Here is a 20,889-nt window from a genome sequence, read left to right on the forward strand (position 1 = left end):
AAAAAAAAAAAAAGAGTTAATCCTGTACATCATCCTTCTTTTTACTGGCCAATGCTCCTATACCCTTCTATTTGTTTTTCATTCTTTCTCTAGTTGAAATCTAATCCTGGATTTTGTGCTTGAAAGAGCATACCCAAGCTATCTTTAGCTATCAAGATTATGATCTGTTCTCACCACTCCTCCATCATCATATCCTTCCTCCAGTCTCTGCATGCAAGGTGTCATATTTTCTCATACTAATTATTGTCAAATTCAGAGACTAAAAGACTGGCTCAAAGTAAAGAGATCCTCCTTTGTTTAAAGGATGAAAAAGCCCCCATCTTTTAAGTAATCTCAAATTACCGCACTAAACATCTCAAACAGTTTTAGTAGAGGTCAAATGAATCAAAAAATTCTTCCCAATAAAAGCAAAACAAAAAAACAAAGAGCAAAGCCACAGAACAGAATGCACAAAAAGAAGAGTGCAGACAGCTTAAAAATACTTACATCTCAATGACTGTATGATTATAAACAGGGCATTTGGAAAGGACATGATGCTAACAGCACACAGAGCTCTGTGCTCAGTTGCACAGAGTACCTGAGTAAATATAAAAAAAAACCCTTTACGACTTCATTAACTCAGAATCACCCCTATCTTTCCTCCCCTGAACTTTTTTTAAGGCGTAGTGAAGGGATTTAGAATATGCAGAAATTAAGTCAATTGTGAATTTAGTGGAAAACAATGTTCACTAAAATGCTGGAAGCAGTTAAGTTTCACTTACACAAGGCAAGACCTATGGGAGAAATCCTGCACAGCCATCTCTCTTCAGTAGCTAACACACACAGTTACAACTAAAGGAAGAGAGCAAGGAACTGAACTGGTAAGCGACACTACCGGGCTGCAACCTCATTCTGCCAACACCCCGAGTCTGATTACAAGGGCATGTGCACAGGAGGTGCTCACCTCGCTTCTTCATCTCATCCTCCTCCCCTCTCAGCACGCAAGCGACACCTTTCCAGGCTACTGTGGGGGCAACAAAGAACTGCCCCACAAGCAGAAGCGGGCTAAAGCAGGAGGTTTTCAGAACACTGCTACTCACAGGAAAAAAACTGTAACATTAATAGTATTTATGTGTCAAAACAGATAATTCTTGAGTGGGTGGCAATTTGTAAAGATCTCTAAGAGAGCTTTGCATCAGTGAACGAGGATGTCTTCTGGAACCATCTGCAAAAGGTTACGGTGCCAGGCATAATGCATGTACTAACATGCAACCCAAATGCAAAGGAAGCATTTCAGAGCATTTGAAACTCCTAAAACAGTAATACAAAACTCCATCAGGCAAGCTATGTAACTGAGCAGGACTTGGAATTTAAAATAAAAGGATTTGCTTGAATTTCACTTTGTAACACAAGGCTAAGCCTGAAATTTCACATTTTTTGTATAGCTCTTTAATGATTGCTAACATCTTACCTGATATGACCAACCAGTTCAATTAATTTGTGGCTGAAGAAGTAGGCAGTCAGCTCAGACACATGACTGAGCACAGAACAAACTCCAAAGAGGGTGGTGGTGCCATTCAGGTCTTCCAAGTGCCAGTAAAGAAAGGTGAACACAAAGCCATATCCAAACCCCATGAACCACGCCACGAAGAGCACTGAGCCATACTGGATACTACACAGCAGTTTTATGAGGTCCCAAAAACTGAATGACTGCGACTGGCTCATACTGGTAGGAGTGTTATCGGAGGATTCGTTGGAGGCATTTCTGTCCACCTGTGAGATTTCTACCTCTTTTCTCTTATTTTCATCTTGCTTGAAGTGCGCATAATGAAATCGAAACTGGGTGGCCACAATTAATGCCATTGTCATCAGAACACCAAAAACAATGAAAACTATCCTGTAGTTCTTGTACTCAGGAGCTTTACATCCTTGACCTTCAATGCCAACCTCTGTATGGGTATAGTCAATGCCAATTCCCACGGAGAGCATGGCCAGCCCCCAGCCCAGAGACCCCCACATACGCTGCAATCCATACCGGTCCCTGTGTTTGCCGAGGTACTGCAGAGTTATGGTGTCCACAATAGTAACGGAGGAAGCACTGAAAAATTCTCCTATTATGACAACCAGCAGAATGAGTAGAAAGATGGCTTCTACTTCTTGTTGATCATAAACGAGCACAGCTTGGTCAGAAGGCATCGGCTTTGTGGTGATGGCAGCTGGGGTGGTACTCAGAGTCGCGTTCCCTGGCGAGACTGGGCTAGTGGTGGTGTTTTTCAAAATCAAATGGGTGCTGTTCTCCAAGACAAACTCCACATCATTGCTCTGTGTAGGTAACAGGAATGTTATTTCAGGATTAGCTGTCCCTGTTGTTTCCAAAGTGACCGGACTAGAAGTGAGCAAGTCTCTCTTCCCCCGAACTTTCAGGGATGCAGCACTCACTGTGGTTATAGGAGAAGACATTGAGGCGTTCTGCAAAACTGTTGTTAAAAGGCTGCTTGCGTTGGTGGGGTGTGCTGGGGGAAGGCCCTTTGGTACGCATCTTAAGGTGGCTGGTCTAACAAATCCAATCCCCAGGTTAAATAAAACCCAGCATAAAAGCGAAAACAGAAGGACAATCTTCCCTTTCTTGAAGCGATCTGCCACCACTCCCCAGAAGGGAGCACTGCAAAACTCAATAAAGTACCTGATGCCCACCAGAAGTCCACTCTGACTGGGTGACATACCCAGCTGTTTGTAATACACAGGCAGCAAGGGGTAGAGAGAGCCATATGCAGAATAGAAGAAAAAATAAAAGACCTTTGAGATCAGAAGATCGTTGTTTATTTTGACGCAGTGCTTTTCTAACCAATCTAGCTCTTCATCTGGGACAGTGGTTGTCTCCGTCGAAGGGGATTCATTATGTGGTGGCAAGTCTTGATCCTTGGAAATGCCATTGAAAGGATCAGCAAGCACATACTTTCTCTTCTGTTCTTCTTCATCATCGGTTAAAATGGCAACTTTATCATCAGCTGCCATGGTTTACCACAAGGATCCAATATCTGGTGCACTCTCAAGGAACTAGGGCTACCCTGCAAACAAATAAAACATAACATGGTTAAGGTACCACACGGGAACAGATCTGCAATGCTAGTCATCAAGGACAAAGACAGCTTCTAATTTTTGTAAGTGACATTCCTGAGCAATAAATGCAATATCAGGGTGGGGAAGGCCATTTGTCTAGACTAGCGGTACATAGTAGCATCAATAAAAACGTGTTTTATGACCAATTCTGTGAAGTTCTCCTAACAGCAGCTTTAATATTGTGCAATAAAATATCTTTCATGTTTAGGACAGAGAATAATTTATATACTCAAAGCTACTGTGGCAATTAAGTGCTAGCATTTGCAAGTCTCCTCTTTCAAGTTGTCTTTTCTCCCCCAAGGCTAACTGCTTTATTTCCAGTATTCCCTACTATACCAAAGGATAGCCATGATTTTGTAATTAAATAATGTAGCTGCACATATATCCCAGGTTTTTTAATTATCAAAACAAATTATTATCTGAAGCTTCATGATGGACTTCAAAAGGTTCATCAATCTCCTCTTGAAACATCATTTTCTAAGCACTCCAAAACCACAGCGGAAATTGGTGGGAGGCTTGAGCTTCTAGGCTGAATGGGAAGAGAGGGAGTTAGAATGGAGATTTAAGATTAAAACAAGGGATCCTCAAAATTAGGATAAAAACCACAAAGACATCAAAGACCTGAGAGCAAAGAAACACAGAGAAAAAATTTAAGTACAGGCCCTACAATGATCTCTTCGTGTCAAATTCTGAAATTGAAGAAAGGTGGATTGGGAGATAAGCGTACTGCAGCTGCCCACACTTACGCTCTGCAGAAGTGAAAGACTGCAAAACTGACAAGCAACACTTAAAAATAAATTCACCACTACCTAGACTGTGATTTGACCAACCAGCTTTCACATTTAAAAACAACAAATCATTCTAATAAGCTAAACTAGCTAACAAAAGCTTTCCTTTCAAGGAATTAAAAAGCTCTGCCAGCAGACAACCAGCTCAAAATCATTGTATTAGGCAACTATTTTTGTTATATTAATATCTGTAAATTTAACCTAGGAAGATTAGCTCATGTTCACTATGAGAAAGTTGAACATTTATATATTTTTATTTTGTCATCCCTTTGCTGTTCGGATGAGTGTTACTATCACACAGAAACTTTTTCAAAGACTAATATGTGAAAAGATCATTTTATTCCAGAAGAACCTGAACTTTCTCTTAAGAGCACTCAATTTATGATCAGGAATATCTTCTCTAGGAATTTGAAGTATTTTGTTGCAGGACTGCACTTTATTCCCACTAAAAGAGCTCCAGTGAAATCGCAGTCTTACAAAACTTCCCTTAAAACTAGTCATGCATTGAAACATTCAGTGCCTTTAAATTATTTAATTATAATTCAGAATTTATTTAAATACTGACAATGACTTGCAAACTGATGCAAGGCTAATAACAGGAAAGAGACTCTAACATTCACAAGTACATTAAATTGTTTTTTACTGATCCAACATAAACATAACAGCTGACATAACAAGCCATGGATACTTCTAAAAACAACAGTCCATTAAACTAATCTAAACCTTACATAGTTCAGTGATAGTCAGGTCTAAAAATACCATCATTAAAATCCCAAATACAAGGTTTGTGTGTGTTTTTTACTTTTAAATGTCATTTCAATGGGATACTATCTACGAAGATATCTGGTTTCACTTAGGTTGCATAAAAATCTTGGAACCTTAAATATTCATTTATTCAAGCACAGAAGTTAATCAAAACAATGCCAGCACATACACACAGACTGCTTTTTCTCCTGTTTCTTCAGAGACAATCTGATTTAAAAAAAAAAAAGTATTTCAAGTGTCAAAAGATTAGAAAAAGTCCTAATTAAGTCATTAGAACAGTCAAATGTGAAAATGCATCTTCTTGCTCTTACCTGCTACCATCAAAAGCCACATGAACCAAAAACCAGCAGCTGTCTAGTTAGCTCCTGAAATTTTTGGTTCAGTCAGCCACATCACCCGACAGTTGGAAGGACTGTGGGTTTCTTGCTCATTTACGGCTTCTATATCCATAAAACAAGTCCTTCTAAGGAGTAGATTAGATCAGTCATCATCCCTGCTTTTACTTTCTTTATGCCTCGCCCTGCTTTGACAACAAAGACTCCAGAACTTGTGCAGGGCCCCACTTATGTCAAGGGGATGTAACTGAGGTTTCAGTGTTGCCAAAACCAGTGTATGTTCATCTATTTACAGCAACTTGCTTACTCACTGTATGAGAGCTTTACAGCATTTAATTTTGAAGAATAAATTTCCCCCCTGGCCCCATGACAAGACAGAACTCCCATTTTAACCACTTGGATATCAGGACAACTTCCTTGCAAGTATGAATTGAAATTACTCTGATTTAAACAACATAGCCATATTCCTTATCCCTATATATATACACATATATATATATATGAGCTCTGAACCATCTGATTTCATAAAAATTATACCAAAGGCTTTAAGAGCAATTAGTATTTGATCTTTTAAAATTCAGTTTGCCTTTTTCTATTGGAATGGGACTTCAGTTTTGTATGTTGTATGAATAGTGCGTATATTAAAAATTGTTATACTGCTAATCTTTAAACACTTCAGTTGCTGCATCTTCTTTCCACCTCCGTAACTTATACCTGCCCCAGTATTCATCATTTTCTAACCTGTTGTGTGCAAGGATTAATCCAAAAGATCCACTCCCAGTATTTTGACTAGAACATCTTGGGTTAGAACGCTATGAAAAGTGTATTTCATAATAATTTCAGTAAATATTCTCCCACCCTGAGAGTGTTTCATTGAATATTATTAACAACACAGAATATACTCTTCAGAAATATAACAGCATCAAGACTGGTAGGAGCCATATGGCATTCTTTAATGTTTTGATCACTAGTTTGTTTAGCAGGCAGGTTTTTGAAAGTGATTTTATTTAGCAATTTTTTAAATTCTAAAAATAAATGACTGAAAATGAGAAAAGTAACAAAGTGGTATTGTTTCTGAAAAATCTACAAAAAAACTTAGTATCTATGGGGCTTTCCTTCTACTGACAAAAAACCCCATGCCAGTCAGAGATTGAAAATGCAGCACATCAAACAGATTAAAAAACAGTGTACTTTGTGAGATGAGACTAGTTATCTACTGGTTATTTTAACCATAGTCTTCAAATACCGTATCTTCACTTTGCAAAAACTTTTTCTGGTCCACAAGACAGTAGGAGGATAGAAGACAGCACTACCAGCAAGTTTAAAATGAACAACAGAGAATAGGAGCGAGGAAGAAAGGTTCAGAGAGTAAACAGGATGGATTTCTGAGTGAATATAGATTTTAACTCGTTTGAAGCAGAAAAGAGCATGAAGGTTTGATAGAGGCCTGTTGAATGTCATCAGTTCAGCCAGGACAAGTGAGACCAGAGAGGTTGCAGAGTGGTAACATCACTCTGAAAAACAGCAGTAACAGTTTTGAAGCTATCTCCCCTAAACTTAGGTAAGCGCACAAACATACAACAAAGCCCTAACGTGCAAATCGGAAGGAACTTCTGCAAAGATCCTGAGGAAGCCCCGCAAAGGAAAAGGGAAGAGGTGTAGCAAGCGGACAGCACCGCAGATGGATGTCACAAGGAAGCACCTTGGTCCTCCAGCAGATAAACAAGCTTTTGTCTCGCCACAGGTTTATGTTTCCAGATCCCTACAGAACTCAGAACAGGCAACTGAGTCTTTGTTCCCTCATCATCCCATCACCCCTGACATGCCTACAGTTGAGAAAGATTTCATTAAGACCTGAACTGACCACTTCCCCCTCAACCCATGGTCCTATCGCACCAGCCCAGGAGCGTAAGTCCCTTGCTCACAGCTGCACAGGAAGCTTGTGGCCAACCCGGTTTTCTCAGACTGGAGATTACTCTGCAAGATCACTCATGCTCTGAGCCTGGTGATGCACAAGTGCATGCGCTTCTTTTCACACAGGAAGAATAGACTTGTTAACCACAAGACTATTCTTCCTTCAAGCTTTTCACAGATAGGATTTTTTTTTTTAAGTACTGGAGTGTATTATTTTTCCTAAATTTCCTGATACAGATTGCTGCTGCCTGGTTTATATCTATTACTCCAGCAAGTCAAAATCCACTTCCAAACCCTTACACCTACGACACATCTTTCATCCAGTCATCTTCTGCAAACAGGTACAGCAACTTTCCTGCAGACGTGTACCTTGAGCAGCTATCTGAGGAACAGAGGAAGAACCAATTGTTCGAAGGAATTCAGCGATGACAACGCAATGGTTATTTTAATAACTGTAACGAGGCTCTTTGGCAAGTAGGGGGAAAGAAGCAAATATGGGTATTCTACATTTAGTTAAGTACCTTCTTGGCATTCTTGCCTTTTATATTTCTTAAATCGATTCTCATTTACCTGGCTCTCCTAATAATTAAGAGGATTTCAAGATCAGAAAGGATAAAAAGCTAATCTACTCAAGACAACCTGACATTACAAGAAGTTCCCTATAAAACAAAGGAAAACGATAATAAGTAAAATAATAATAATACAGTATACTAAAAACTCAGCTTTCCCCTTGGAGTCACTCTTACCAAAACCTTGGAAAACAATAACAAAACACCTCAAAACATCTGCTTTGCACTGCAGCTCAAGGCAGGGAAAAAAAAAGCCAATCAACAGCTTGGACTGTGGTAGCAAATACCTAAACTTCTCAGGGAAAAATATAATGGCACTTAGAGCACAAGACATTTAAACTTCACTTGTAGACCAACAGGAAGTTAGATATGGGGTGAAGAAGTACTGCTGTTCTTAAATAAATTTTAATTCAGCATAAATATTCCATTCATTAGGCTTTTGAGAATTAAAAGTATAATTAAGACTCACAAAGCAGAGCCTCAAAAATCAGGGCTTGGATTTATACTGAATGTAAAACAAACAAACAAAAAACCCCAGGACAGTTCATCAAAAGACAGTGCAAATGATCAAGAGTAGCTTAACCCATTAAATACCTAGAAAAATCACTGTAGAAGATTTATGTTTTCTGAGACTGTATAAACATACTCTAAGAGTAGAATTTCAAACCAGGAATCATTAATTAATCTCTCAAGCAATATGTCGCTGTAAGAACGGAGCAGACTAGCTTGCTGCTTGCATTGTGTGGGTAAATCAGCACCAGCCAACACAGCATCATATCTTATTTTACCCCTTTCAGACTTTCACTGACTAGCAAACCGACTCTGTAGCAAACACGTGAAATTCCACATGAAGTTTTCATATGAACATTTTTAAATCTGCTAATAGAAAACATGCCTCTTGAATAAACCCTTTTCAAAAATCACTAATTATTGTTTGATTCGGAACAGGTCTGTGCTAGAGAAGTACACTGAAAAACTATCCATCTTCCAAAGAAGGCTCACCTCACTCATCCCCCGGCTGGTGAAACTGCCACAAGTGCATCCATTATATCACTCACACACACTATTATCTCCTCCTCAGCCCCCCTGTCTCACTGATCTGAACTACAAAACCTTTGGATCAAAGACTTTCTGCTACAGTATCTGTGCAGAGTCTCTCAGAATTAAGCCCTACATCCATCAGGCCTACAAGGCATTGCTGTAATAAACATGAATAATAGACCACGTTTTCCATTTCCAAGCAAGTTTCACCCCTAAGAACAGCCTGGTGCTGTCACTTGCGTCCATGCCAAAAAGGAGAATGTTACGCAAACAACTTACACCATGACAGAGGAACGCACAGACTTCAGTTACTCTTGCATCACGTTTCCAAACCTCTCCCAGGTAGGCCAGCCTCCAGGCAGAGCCCCTGGAGGGGCTGTCCCCTGCCAAGCCATACAGACCAACTGAGTGAAGGCTGACCCACCTGCTCTCTAAAGGTAAGCTGTCCTCCTGTGAGGCCCCAGCATGGACACCTTTCTCAGAATTTATAAAACCAGGAATAAATCACATTTAGTCAATTAACTTGGTGCTGGGAAATCTATTTGTTTCAAGTCTGAAGTGAGACGTTACTGTTATACCGTTAACCACCATAATCAGGGTTTCCATGAAGCGAAACCACCTCATTCTAAAACACTTAACTCTTAAAATTGCTTTATTTGGCGTTGCTTGGCATGCACTTACTTAATGTGTTGGTCTATAGGTTTTTCTACTTCATTCAATATGCACGTAAAACCCCACACACTTTGACACATTTAGTCAATTAGACTGAGAGACTACAGTATGTCTGAAGTATGTCAAGATCAGGTTTATAATAGGTTTAATGCACTTTATAATAGGTCTGAAGTTGCTAAGTTGATACAATAGTGCTAGTATTAACATTAAAGAAGACAAGAACACTATCAGATCCTCATCTGTTGAAAAAAACCCCATTAAACTCACATCTTAGGACTCCTGCTTTCCGCTCATGTTTTCTGTCTAATATGTGCAAATTAAGAAGTCCTAGTAGACTATTTTTTCATCAGTTTATTTTTAGTCAGTATTAGACTCCAATTTTTTAACCAGTTTGAATTTACCAACTACATGTCTACACCGCCAAGGTTTACACTTCATTAATGATGGTAAATAACAAGCGTGCCTTCAATGACAGGCCAGGCGAGCGCCCTGTGTCAGAGCCGCAGTACAGAGCCACCAGCGCAGCCGCTTCCAGCGCTGGGGAGGGACGCAGGCACCCAGCTGCACCACCAAGTCTGGCAGTGGCAGTGGTCTGTTTCAAAACAGAGAGCCCTGCCAGGCAATACCCAGCCCTGGGGACCAGCCGCTGCTCCTGCGGCCGGATCACGTCACCGGTTCACCCTCTCCCGTGCTGCTACATAATCTCGGGCCCGTTGTGCTGTAGCTGAAGATTAAGATGAATTTTAGGTTGCGTTTAAGTTGTGCCCTAGCACCAGCTATACTAGTGATCGAGCACAGGCTCCTCACATTAGCTTGTCACATCATCAGATTTTCTCTCATATTCTCACTCCACCTGTTTGAATTTTTTTTTTTTTAAACCTGTTTAGGATTTTTACTGGGTTTATGACTGCCATCACAAACACCATCCTTAAGAGGAGGATTGTTTGCTTTTCCCCTATTCCCCAGTGGGTCTTTGGAGAATACAAACAATAAATGTCACCTTTGTCCACTATTTATATCCAGGGAAACAAATATTAAAAAAAAAAAAAAAACAGCTAGAAAACTAGCATTTTACAATTTTTTTCCTTGGACATTACTAACTACAGTGGACAACCAGACCCTATCTGTCTTAGTAATGTAATAATGTTTTGGGCAAGTTTTTACTGAAATAGTGTGGTGTTCTGTTCATACAACCCCCCTCCTCTCCCCTAAACTCCAAGTTTATCACTCTTCAACACTGCATTTTTCATTAACAGAGCATTTTAAAAAAGAGCCTGCTGTTAAAACTTTAGAGCTGCTGACCAGACATGGGTTTTAAACTCCATCCAACTTTGGACAGAAGAGGCATCTCCAACACCTACGGTACCTCTGGCACCGATTTCTTAAACGAGCATCTATTCCCGTGCTTGTGTTAATAAACCGAGGAGCAACTGACAACACGCTTACTAAAAATCATCGTTATTTTAAGGATTTAGGGGTTCAGAAACCGAGCGACAGCCACACATAACAGCACGGCTGGACGTGGGCAGCAGGGACAGGCAGGGGGATGCCTGCGCAGAGTCCCCGCGGGACACGGCCCAGCCAGCGGCCACCTCCGGGGACACCGACCCTGTGGCCGATGGCCACGACGGGGGGCACGGGGCGTTTGGCATCGGACGGCTCGGTCGCACGTACGCTTCAGCCCCAACGCTGAGCTCCTGGAGGTCAGGCCCAGCATCCCGGTAAGGTCACCGCTCCGCCACAATTAACCTCCGGGGACCTCCCCAAGAGCGAAGCCAGCGCAGACCCGGCCGCCCGGCTCAGCTGAGGAGCAGCTGATCAGCTCCAGCGCGGCGCCGCCAGGAAACCCCTCCGAGAGGCGAAGCGGCACAGCGCGGCCGTTACGGACGGAAGGCACAGGCTGAGGCGAGGGCCCAACGGCAGCATCCTGGGCGGCTGCGGGGACAAGGCCCGCCGCCCCCGGTGGGGAGGGAGCTGGAGCCGGGACCGCGGCCGGGTCGGGGGTGGGGTGCGGGGGGAACGGCCTCGGCTGCCCGGCTCCCCCCGGCAGCGCCGGGGTGCGCCCCAGCCGCCCCGCCCGCCGGCACCCCGCGGGGCCGCAGCGCCCCCCGGTTGGGTACCCGCGGGCCCGCCAACGGGCCCGCCCGCCGCCGGCGCCCCGTGGAGCGCGGGCAGGGGAGGGGGAGGCGGCGGCACCGGGGCGGGCGGCCGGGCGGCCTGCCGCGGGCCTGGCTGCCGGCCCGGCCCCCCGCGCACCGCGGGGCCGCGCTGACTCACCTCGCCCGGGGGCGGCTCCGGGGGGGCGCTCAGCCGGGAGCATCGCAGCCCCCTCCCGCCGCCGCCGCCTCCTGCCGCCGCGGCTGCTGCGGGCGGCGGCTTCGCGCACCCTCTCCCGCCCCCCCCGGCCGTGCCGCGCCGCGCCGTGCCGGGGCGCTGCGGGGAGGGACGGAGCCGCCCCACGCCGCGGGGGGGCCGCGCCCCCGCCCGCCCGGCGCCTCCTCCGCGGCTCCCGGGTCGCCGGCCCGGCCCGCCCGGCCGGGGGGAGGACGAGCCGCGGGGGGGCTGCCGGCCGGAGCGGGGAAGGGGGGTTCTACGGCCGGGCTCTGCTGAGGCTGCGGAGGGCAGGTCTGCACCTATGCTGGGCCGCGAGCTGGGCGTTTGGGGTAAAAATAGAGTTTGGGGAGCGTTCCCGGGCCCCAAACAACCAAGTAACTCGACATTCCCGGTGCTTCCTGCTCCTCAGAAGTCCCGAACAGGTATTACAGCATAAAGAATTAAATTATTACCTGTAGTGCCTTCCGCAGCCACCGGCATCATCCCTTCGGTAACAGTGTTTCTAGAATTATACACAAAATTATGTAAATGTTTAAAACAACAACGACATAAACTTACACACCCCGTGTAGTAATTATTCGGGCAGAAAAACGGAGACAGGGACGATAACTTTCTGAGCAACAGCTGAGCCATGTTGTGCTGTCAGAAGGTCAGCCGCGTTAGCTAGAGAAGGGGAATGATCAAGACAGAAAGTGAAAGGCCCACCCGCGATTTGGGGTGTTTATCAGCCCTGAACTGAACGGGAGGCAGTGAAGTTGTTGAGGATGGAGCTGAAGCGCTGGTGTGCTGTTCCCCGGAGCGCAGACTGGGCCACAGTCCAAGCAAAGTCAATAAAGCGAGGAGCCGCCGGCGGCCATCCCTCTCAGCGGCACAGCACAAACTGCAGACAACGTTAACTGGGATACCACAGGACAAACGCACTACTGCTTGCATCTTCTTCTTTGTACCTCCCTTTTCTGAGGGAGGATCCCCCTTTCCTCAAGGAAAAAACCAAAATTGCATTATTTTGTCTAGGGAAGAATCACAGAAAACTACAAGTTTGCATAATTGAGGCAGAGGGTGAGGGGCACCACAGGTGTTCCACCCATTTAATTTGAGTCCTCACCGAACTGAAAGGGACACCAGTCCCTGTGGAAGGCAACGCTCTCTCCAGGTCGTTCCCCTGCCACGCTAATGTACTGATGGGGTGTGATATTTGTGTGTGGCTATGAAGGCCACGGAGGACAGCACCCAGTTAAATGCTTGCCTACCCCTACAGTAAAGGCCTTTCCTGAAGCAGGCAGGAGACAAAAGCTGAATTTCATAAGGGAGATGACCTGGGGCAGGAGAAGGCTTGTTTATCATCTGTCTCTGGAAGGATTTTCAAAACTATCTTCGAGAATCTCCTCACAGCTAATTAACCACAGGGAGAAACCACGTCTGAGGAGACCAGGAGTGCAGGCCTCCTGTAATCTTGCAGAATTCAGAGACAGACAACTATTGGCTCATGTAGTGGGGGTTTTATTAAAAAATATTGCTGTAATAAACCAGACGTCATCTCCAACCAAAATTATTTAATCTTGATGGAGACTTTTTGGCAAATTATTACAAATGCTTTTAGGGAGAACACGTATTTCACATCATTTCCAGCCATCGTTTGTCAACTGGAAAGGGAAAGCTGATCTTTGTAGTCACAGACTACATTTACAGAAGCTATAAAAGCAGTCTTTTTCTAAACTCTGATAATCCAACGTTGCCCACCACACACGTAAGGCTGTGACCATCTTCTGCAGTTTTGCTTGTATTACCTTTTCTTAGAGCTGTGTTTTTGAGGAGTCACACCCTAATCATCCCCCCTTTCTTCTACTTGGTTTCAGAGGTGGCAGAGATATTTCCTAAAAGAAAAAAATGAAATGCTCTCAGAATGGAGGAATCAAGACAAAATGTGTAACATTTCTTTGCAGGCTGTTGCATAACTTGGTATGTGAACAAGAAGTTACAGCTGAGGACCAGAGTAATGAGAGCAGTAATCAGAGAATATGACTAAAAGTAACCAGAGAATATGATTAATACAGAGTCCTTTACAATGTTTTCTTTATATATATATATATAAAATATCTTTATACATATCTAAAGAAAATATCTTTATAGAAATATATATAGAAAATATCTTTATACATATATAAATATATATATATAAAAAGATGGTTTCTGACTGAGTTTAGAAGCCCAATCCAGTACCGACTGACTTTGGTCCCATAGCTCAGGCTGGGCTCTGCAGCCTCCATTTGGTAAGCATCGTAAGGTGAGCACTGCGAAAAGCCTGAGCATGGAACAGGGCTATTCCAACCTGACAGGCTACTCCAGCGTGAGCAGAACTGAACATAATAGGGCTCTGCATGGTTATTTCTTTCAGTGAGGCTCTGTGTAAAGATCTGGATTACAGCCGGTTAGAAATTCTTACACTTGCTCAGAGAGTTCTTTCTCTGTTCTTTCAGCTATGAAAATGAGGATTAGCAAAAATGGAGAAACTGCTGCACTGCACACAAACTGTCCTAATGTATTTTTATCACAAAAGGCTATATATTTCTAGTCAAACCAGTGTTCAGAGAAAAGGAAATGTAGTTGTAAGCTACTTAAAATAGAAAGTTTTCTATTACAATAGTTGCTAGTATAAAACATTAGAGAAAATAGAAAGCTGAGTCAGATGTAAAAACCATTTAAATTAATTGAAAGATCTCCTTTTTCAAAGACCTCTGGATCAAGCTCTGAATGACAGTAAAATGGGATCTATTAATTTGATATACCAAACAACAATCTTTTTCTCTTAGCTAAGAGAATTCTCTTAGAGTGACACTAACAAATATGTACCTGACCACTGAACATTAGAATATTCAGAAATAATACTTTATAAAATAAATATAATTCATACATACACATGCCATATGAACTCTGTACTATAAACCCACACGTGGGTTAAACTTATCCATGAAACTGAAAGAATACCTGTGGATGTTTGTGGGCTTTTGGTACAATGCATAATGTGACTTTGTAAAGATTTCAATTTATGTGTCCTATACCACTTTACCATATATCACGGTGAGAATAATTGCTAAAAATAGTTACAAATGCCTCACTGCTCAAAAACCAAACAAATTTAATGTTTAAAAGAAAGCCCAAATAAACTGAAAAATTAAAGCAAAATAGTTATCTTTTAAAAGTAAAATAAACAAAATTACATACAAATACCTGCTGGAACTGCACATTGCTAACTGTAGTAAATTTTGCTTGAAAAGGACTTGATGTCAGCTGACTCAGTGACTTGTTCCTTAGGTCAGAGGAAAAATAAAGCACATACATCATAACACAAAAAACTGTCATGGAAAAAATATTTGGTATGTTATATGTATGATATATGCATCTTGTGCTTCTGATACTTTCTAGTAATGGCAAAGGTAAAGAGTCTGAGCCCCATCTTATGGAAGTGGTTTCTAGGAGCTTCAATTTTAATGTATAGAAAACCTTTTTGGTTTCTTTCATAAGCTAGAGCTGTACTTTGAAATCAAGAGTCTCTGCTTGACACAAAATATTATGCTGTCCTTTAGCACCTTTTAATTCTGAGCCCAAAAAAAAAAAAAAAAAGAGAAACAATGATTTACATCAGTCAGATTAGAAAGATAAATTGAAGGTGAGATTTGTGCTGCTAGGACTTGCTCCAGAGTACAATGAAGACAACAGAAAAGCTTTCATTTCCATCAGACACTTAATATGTTTTGCATAACTTGAAAAAACCTTTTTCAGTCAATCCTTTGCTAGGAGAGGCAACTATAGCATCCATTTTTTCCTCTTTAGGAAGTTCTTCATAACACAATATTTTGTACATATTCCAGTGTAAATCTGGGAAGAAGTTAAGTCATTATGAGGAATGAAGTGGCTTTTCCCTACTGTTTCAAAGACTAAAAGCCACTATATTACCAGCAAAAGAAAAATCGCAACAGAGGAACTGAGAAGTAGTCATGCAGTGACTCAGCAAATCATACACAGCTGCAAGCAATGTTAATAGTAACCAAGGACAAAATATTCAGAACTGGTAAGACAACGAGCTACCATTGCAGTGGTCTGTCTGGTTTAGCAGGGAAGCAGAGGATTCTCTTCCACTGATTTTTAATCTGACACTTTTGGAAGTATTACATTCATTAGCAAAGAGAAGACAAATCAATGCGCAAAAGCAAATACTAGTTACAGAAACTGTGTTTACTGTGACTATGTTTACTGTGCGTGTATATATGTACTTTTTTTCTACTTGATAGGCCTTTTTTTATTTTTCCACCTCAGAATTAGATTTGTGTTTGCATGGTATCTGCTTATACAGTAATCAACCTTTCCTCACCCCAAGAATCTTTGCACCCACTGGCAGGGATCAAGTTTGATGTGCGGTGACAGTCTCACAAATATTAAATTCCTACAAGGTTGTGTGAACATCAGTGGCTGGCGAAGAAAAGAAAGGTAAGGGAGGAAAGCCCATGGCATGAACCCCACAGCAGGCTCCCATTTGTCCAGGGAATCATTGTTTGTGCCTGAGCAGCAGTTAAGTTACCCTGAGAAGAACTGAGGCTCAGGTAAGGAATAGAGGAGGGAATGGGAAGGGAGAAGGGACAGCTGAGACTTTTAAAGGTGAAAACAAGGGAGCAGATTGTAAAAGTGTAATACCCATACCCATGGGAAATCAAGCTTCATTATTTTTGCTGCCCATAGAGCAAATTGTATACGTTGGGCTGCTGCTAATGTTGATGTGATTGAGTATGTGCAAAACCAGGATGACCTCGATCCTGTCATAAGCTCCACTGCTACAGATTGGAGAGTGTGCAAAGCCCCGCTGACTCTGGAGTCCAGGCAGCAACTAGAGGCAATTTATGCAATTCAGCCACTGAACCTGCAATGAATTCTACATTGGCCTGTCTTCTTGGAGGGAGGGAGGGAAGCTTAACTGGCCAGAGCTTTGGGATGGATCTGCTTAGGCCTTCTCTTACAGCAGGGTCCCCAGAAAAGACCAAACTTCTAAAAAATAAACAGCCCCCACATGCGCACACATTTTATTCTAAATAAAACCCAGAAATGTTAAAATAAAAATGCAAAACGACTAGGGCAGGCAGAACAGTTAAAAATATGACATATGCACCCACCTCCTCTGCCCACTATGTCCTGGCAGGATGAGTCCTTGCTTCCACACTTGGCTTCATTAACACAAATGTATGTCTTCTACGCTGTATTTGGAGTGCACAAAGTAACTATTGAGCCTAACATGTTTTTAATAACTGCAGGTATATGACCGAGGGACAGCAAACTCACCAGTTCTCTCTGATCCTCAGGAAATTCCTTCTGTCCCTTCTGAGAGCAAGGGGTTGAGCAAATACTGGCATTCAAGCAAGAAATTCTTTTATATCATTGTCCTTTATGTCCACAAAAAAACGCATATAGGGTCAGATATCCCTGTTTTCCTAATTACTAGTCACTGACTCGAGGTCAATGGGAATTTGAGTTCTTACCTTTTGACTAAATTAAGTTTCTGGGAATAGCTTTTAAAGGAAATACAATACTACTGCACAGCAAAATATTCCCTGACCAAAACAAATTTTAATTGAGGTTCACTATACTACATATTGAAAGATGATTCAAGAAAATTACTTCTGATTTTACACAACATTATATATTCTTCTCCTTTAATCCAAGGACTAGCTCTCACCATTTATATGGCTAAAAGAATGGTGATAGCTCAAAGCAGTTTTTAACTGAACTGAGTTTTTTTGAATCAGATACAAGCACAGTCATATCATCTTGTCTTCCTGATTAAATTCAGGTCATCTACAATGTAGCTTTGTAAACCTAAACCAAGACTAAGAGAGGCATTTTTATTTAGTGTATGCAAATGTGATTTTTGATGAAAACTACTCGAGTGACACAAGCAGTGAAATAATCTTTTGTACTGAGGGACCCATTGCACCAAATTCAGGCTAAGGCTACCTGCTGACTTCAGGGGCCTCACACCTAACTCTCTCTAGAGCTTGATTTGCCTCATTATAAATAGGAGCAGTAAATGTCACTTTTCATACAGAAGGGAGTTGCAGTGTTAGCCAAGCCATCTAAGCTCTTTCCCCAGAAAGCAGACTGATCTTTCTTATTTTGTATTTTGTTTCAGGACCTCCAGCATAACTGATGGGTTAATCTGTTTTAACTTCATGGTTAATATAAGAACACCCATACCAGTATCCAAGCGATACTGTTAGTCAAATTCAGTTTCAAGGTGAATTTCAAACAGCTCCCCCTCCCCTAAGTGTGAAAACAATGAGCAACTTACTGATGCCCTACTGGAGTTCTCAAGATGATATCCTAAGTATAGAGAACAAAGGACCTTAGTACTTAAGTATCAGTAGGAGGATTGCCATAGACTTCAGTTACACTGAGATTCAAAGTAGTATCTCTGATCAAAAATGATCATGAAATAAATAGAAACTTTTTAGACAAATAGAAGCACTCATCTATTTTAAATGTGTTTAGGACAGGTAAACTATGTTGTCAGTCATGCCACAGAACAGTAATAGCAGCTTTAATGTTCTCTGATAGTATTAGAGAATAAAGTAATGTTTCCATTTTTGTATTCAGATTTCTGGCTGGAAATAAAAATCATTAGTAACATATAAGAAATGTTTTAGATGTTTTCTTTCTAGGGCTGTTAGTGCAATGTGAGATAAAGACTTCATGTAATGGTAGAAATTGTTTCAGAAATATTGTACACAGCTATTCACCTGTTTCCTACAATATTCTGATAATCACAATATATTTAAGACGGGACTTAACATACTGTAGTATTCTCAGTGGAAAGCTTCAGAACATCTGTTTATTTCAGAGTCTGAAGTTGAGGATAAAAATAAGACAAACAAAATCTCAGAAGATATTAATAGTTCCATACTTACCGAGCTCATTAATAAATTCATTGGATTCCTCCCCAGCAATGTTTCTTTTCCAAACCTGGAAACTAAATTGTTGACAGTGAAAAAAAAACAACATATGTTTAGTTTTCAACAGAATGTTAATTTAGGTTTGAAGAACCTGATTCTGCAGTGTGTATTGGCCTGAACTTCTATTAAAACCAATGACAGTTGGAGACACATTTCAAGCAAAGACCAGGTCCGACATTAGTGGTATGACATTGTATTTGGCAAAGACTGAGAATGTGTAGCTTATGTCAAGCTAGTTGCCATGATATAACTACTGTGACACCCACCCTGGTCTCAGGAAGCAGCTTCTCTTCAAAACAGAAACACATTGTAGAGAAAATTTGTCCCTTCCATTTAATGTCTTATTTTACCCACAGTCACCAAATCATCTTTCTCACAGTCACTCTAACAGAATGAGATAGAAGATAAGAAAATGGATCTCAGCTATATGTATATGGCTGGAGGAATAATACTAATCCCAGGTATCAGGTTTCAGTGCAGGACAACTACTTGCTCTTCCAAAGTCTGTTTGGAAGTGTCAGCAGGATCTAAATGACCTTACAAAGGGAGTACTCAACCAGAAACAAAGGGCTATTAGACTGTTTCCCAGTTTTGATTTTTTCACTGCCTTGTTGGACAAGGACAAGGTTACAACCATATGCTAAGACATAAAGTTAAGGTGTTTTGGAGACAAAGTGGAAAAAGGGAGCAAACTTGATGAATGCTACCAGTTCAGAGTACACGTGTACTGCCAGAAAAATTACAGTGTAAAAGTTACATATTCTGATTTAGTGGCTCTACAGTGTATGAAAGAGTAACTGCCTCTTGTGTTTTAGCTTCACAGTAAGGAACGGCAAGGTGCTTTCTTCTCACGTCATTGAACTGTGAGCTCCTGGAGCCAAGGCTGGACGTCATTCTCTGCTTGGCACTGTGACCAAAAGTGCCACCTGATTCCGCCTGGCTGCACAAGGAGCATGGGTTCCTCTGCTGCAGTTAATAAAGCATTTCAAACTGAGTAATTCCACTCTCGGAGACATCTGAAATCTCAATCCACATCTAAATTTTTCAGCTAACCTTTTACAATATTTCCATTCTCTTTGTCTCTTGCAGATTGTGATCTATTTATAACAGCTCAGCTATTTCTAAACCTCAAGCAGACAGAAAATTGATGTGTCATTGTAAGGATATGCCTTTGAAATGGTTGGGTGGGAAAAGAAAAAAAACCCACAGGAAGGTGAGAAAAGCAGAAAAAATAATCTTTGTCTATGTAACATTTCTTACCTTTTTTTCTGTGCCATATCCCATGACTTCCTAAATCAGCACATCAACTATGAATTCTAAGTATCTGTGCTTTTTAAAGTAATTTACTAATTCCTTTTTTTCTTTTCCCTCTCTTCCCCCTGTTCTATTAATAGTTGAGAACAGGTCTGTTGCCTGCAGGGTTGGACAATTTTATCTGGTTTTAGGATGTACAACCTAGCTCCCTGAGGATTTCTTATATTGCTACAGTGTGCTGTTAACTGTTTATTACCAGAAGGTTCAAAACTGCCAAAGTACTTATGAGGGGGAAAAAAAAGAAAAATCATAAGTGCAGAACCCATTGCAAAGTAAGAAAGAATTCTATTTTAGCATAATATATGGATTTTTTTCACACAGAGAGAAATTCAGACATGGATCCCATATGAACTATAGGAAAAAATCAGTATGGTCTCCTCGTTTCAAAAAGAATATATTAAAGTTGGAATAGGTTCAGAGAAGGATGCTCAAAAGTTTGGAATGACTTATCTGCCTGGAAGAAATAGTATTCACCAGTCAGGAAAAGAGGCAACTTAGCAGGGATGTAGAAAATTTACAAAGCCATGAATTGGAGAAAGCAGGTTAATTTACTCTTTCTTCTCATACACAGATTAGGGAACATGAAATGAAGCTAGTAGGAGACATGTCCAAAGCTTGCAAAGATACTGTGGATGCTAAAAGTTTGCAAAGTTCCAGGAGAGGCTGGACAAATGTATGGAGGAGAAATCCTCAGGTCACTAGACAGAAATAAAATGCCACCGCATCCAACTCAGGAGTCCCCTGAGCTGAAAACTGAGTGTGAGCCACATTTGCCCTGTTCTTACTTTTCCCTGTGCAGCCCCTCAGGGTCATTTTTGGGAGAGGGTGGCCTGGGCTCGACAGTCCTTCAGTCTGACTCAGCATGGTTGGTTTTATGTCTTTTTGTTTCTAAGAGCTGTAATCTTCTGGGGAACAATTAAAAAAGATTAGAATAACAATAAATCAATACTTCTTAAACATTTTGTACCACAGTGTATTTTCCCTTCAATTTTTCAAAATATCATGCATTCTTATAATTGAACGTTTCAAGTAAACGCTAGATCTGGTTTTGCAGATCACCTTT

General features: G+C 41.6%; 1 protein-coding gene across 3 annotated transcripts in view; it reads right to left on the bottom strand.

Moving 5' to 3' along the window:
- MFSD6 (major facilitator superfamily domain containing 6) overlaps positions 1-13,685 on the bottom strand; it is a 30,934-nt gene extending 17,249 nt beyond the window's left edge. For 2 of the 3 annotated variants that reach the window (XM_074829605.1, XM_074829607.1), the window contains exons 1-2: positions 11,461-11,610; positions 1,451-3,047 (exon numbers count right to left, since the gene is read on the bottom strand). In XM_074829605.1, the coding sequence (XP_074685706.1) occupies positions 1,451-2,994 (1,544 nt within the window). In that variant the 5' untranslated portion in view covers positions 2,995-3,047; positions 11,461-11,610. Of the gene's footprint in view, positions 1-1,450; positions 3,048-11,460; positions 11,611-11,969; positions 12,020-13,304 lie in introns of those variants that run through there. The other variant, XM_074829606.1, reaches the window with a different exon arrangement.
- Between the last annotated feature and the right edge of the window lie 7,204 nt (positions 13,686-20,889).

This window comes from Strix aluco, chromosome 6 (assembly GCF_031877795.1).
Source record: "Strix aluco isolate bStrAlu1 chromosome 6, bStrAlu1.hap1, whole genome shotgun sequence".
Classification (NCBI taxonomy): Eukaryota; Metazoa; Chordata; class Aves; order Strigiformes; family Strigidae; genus Strix; species Strix aluco.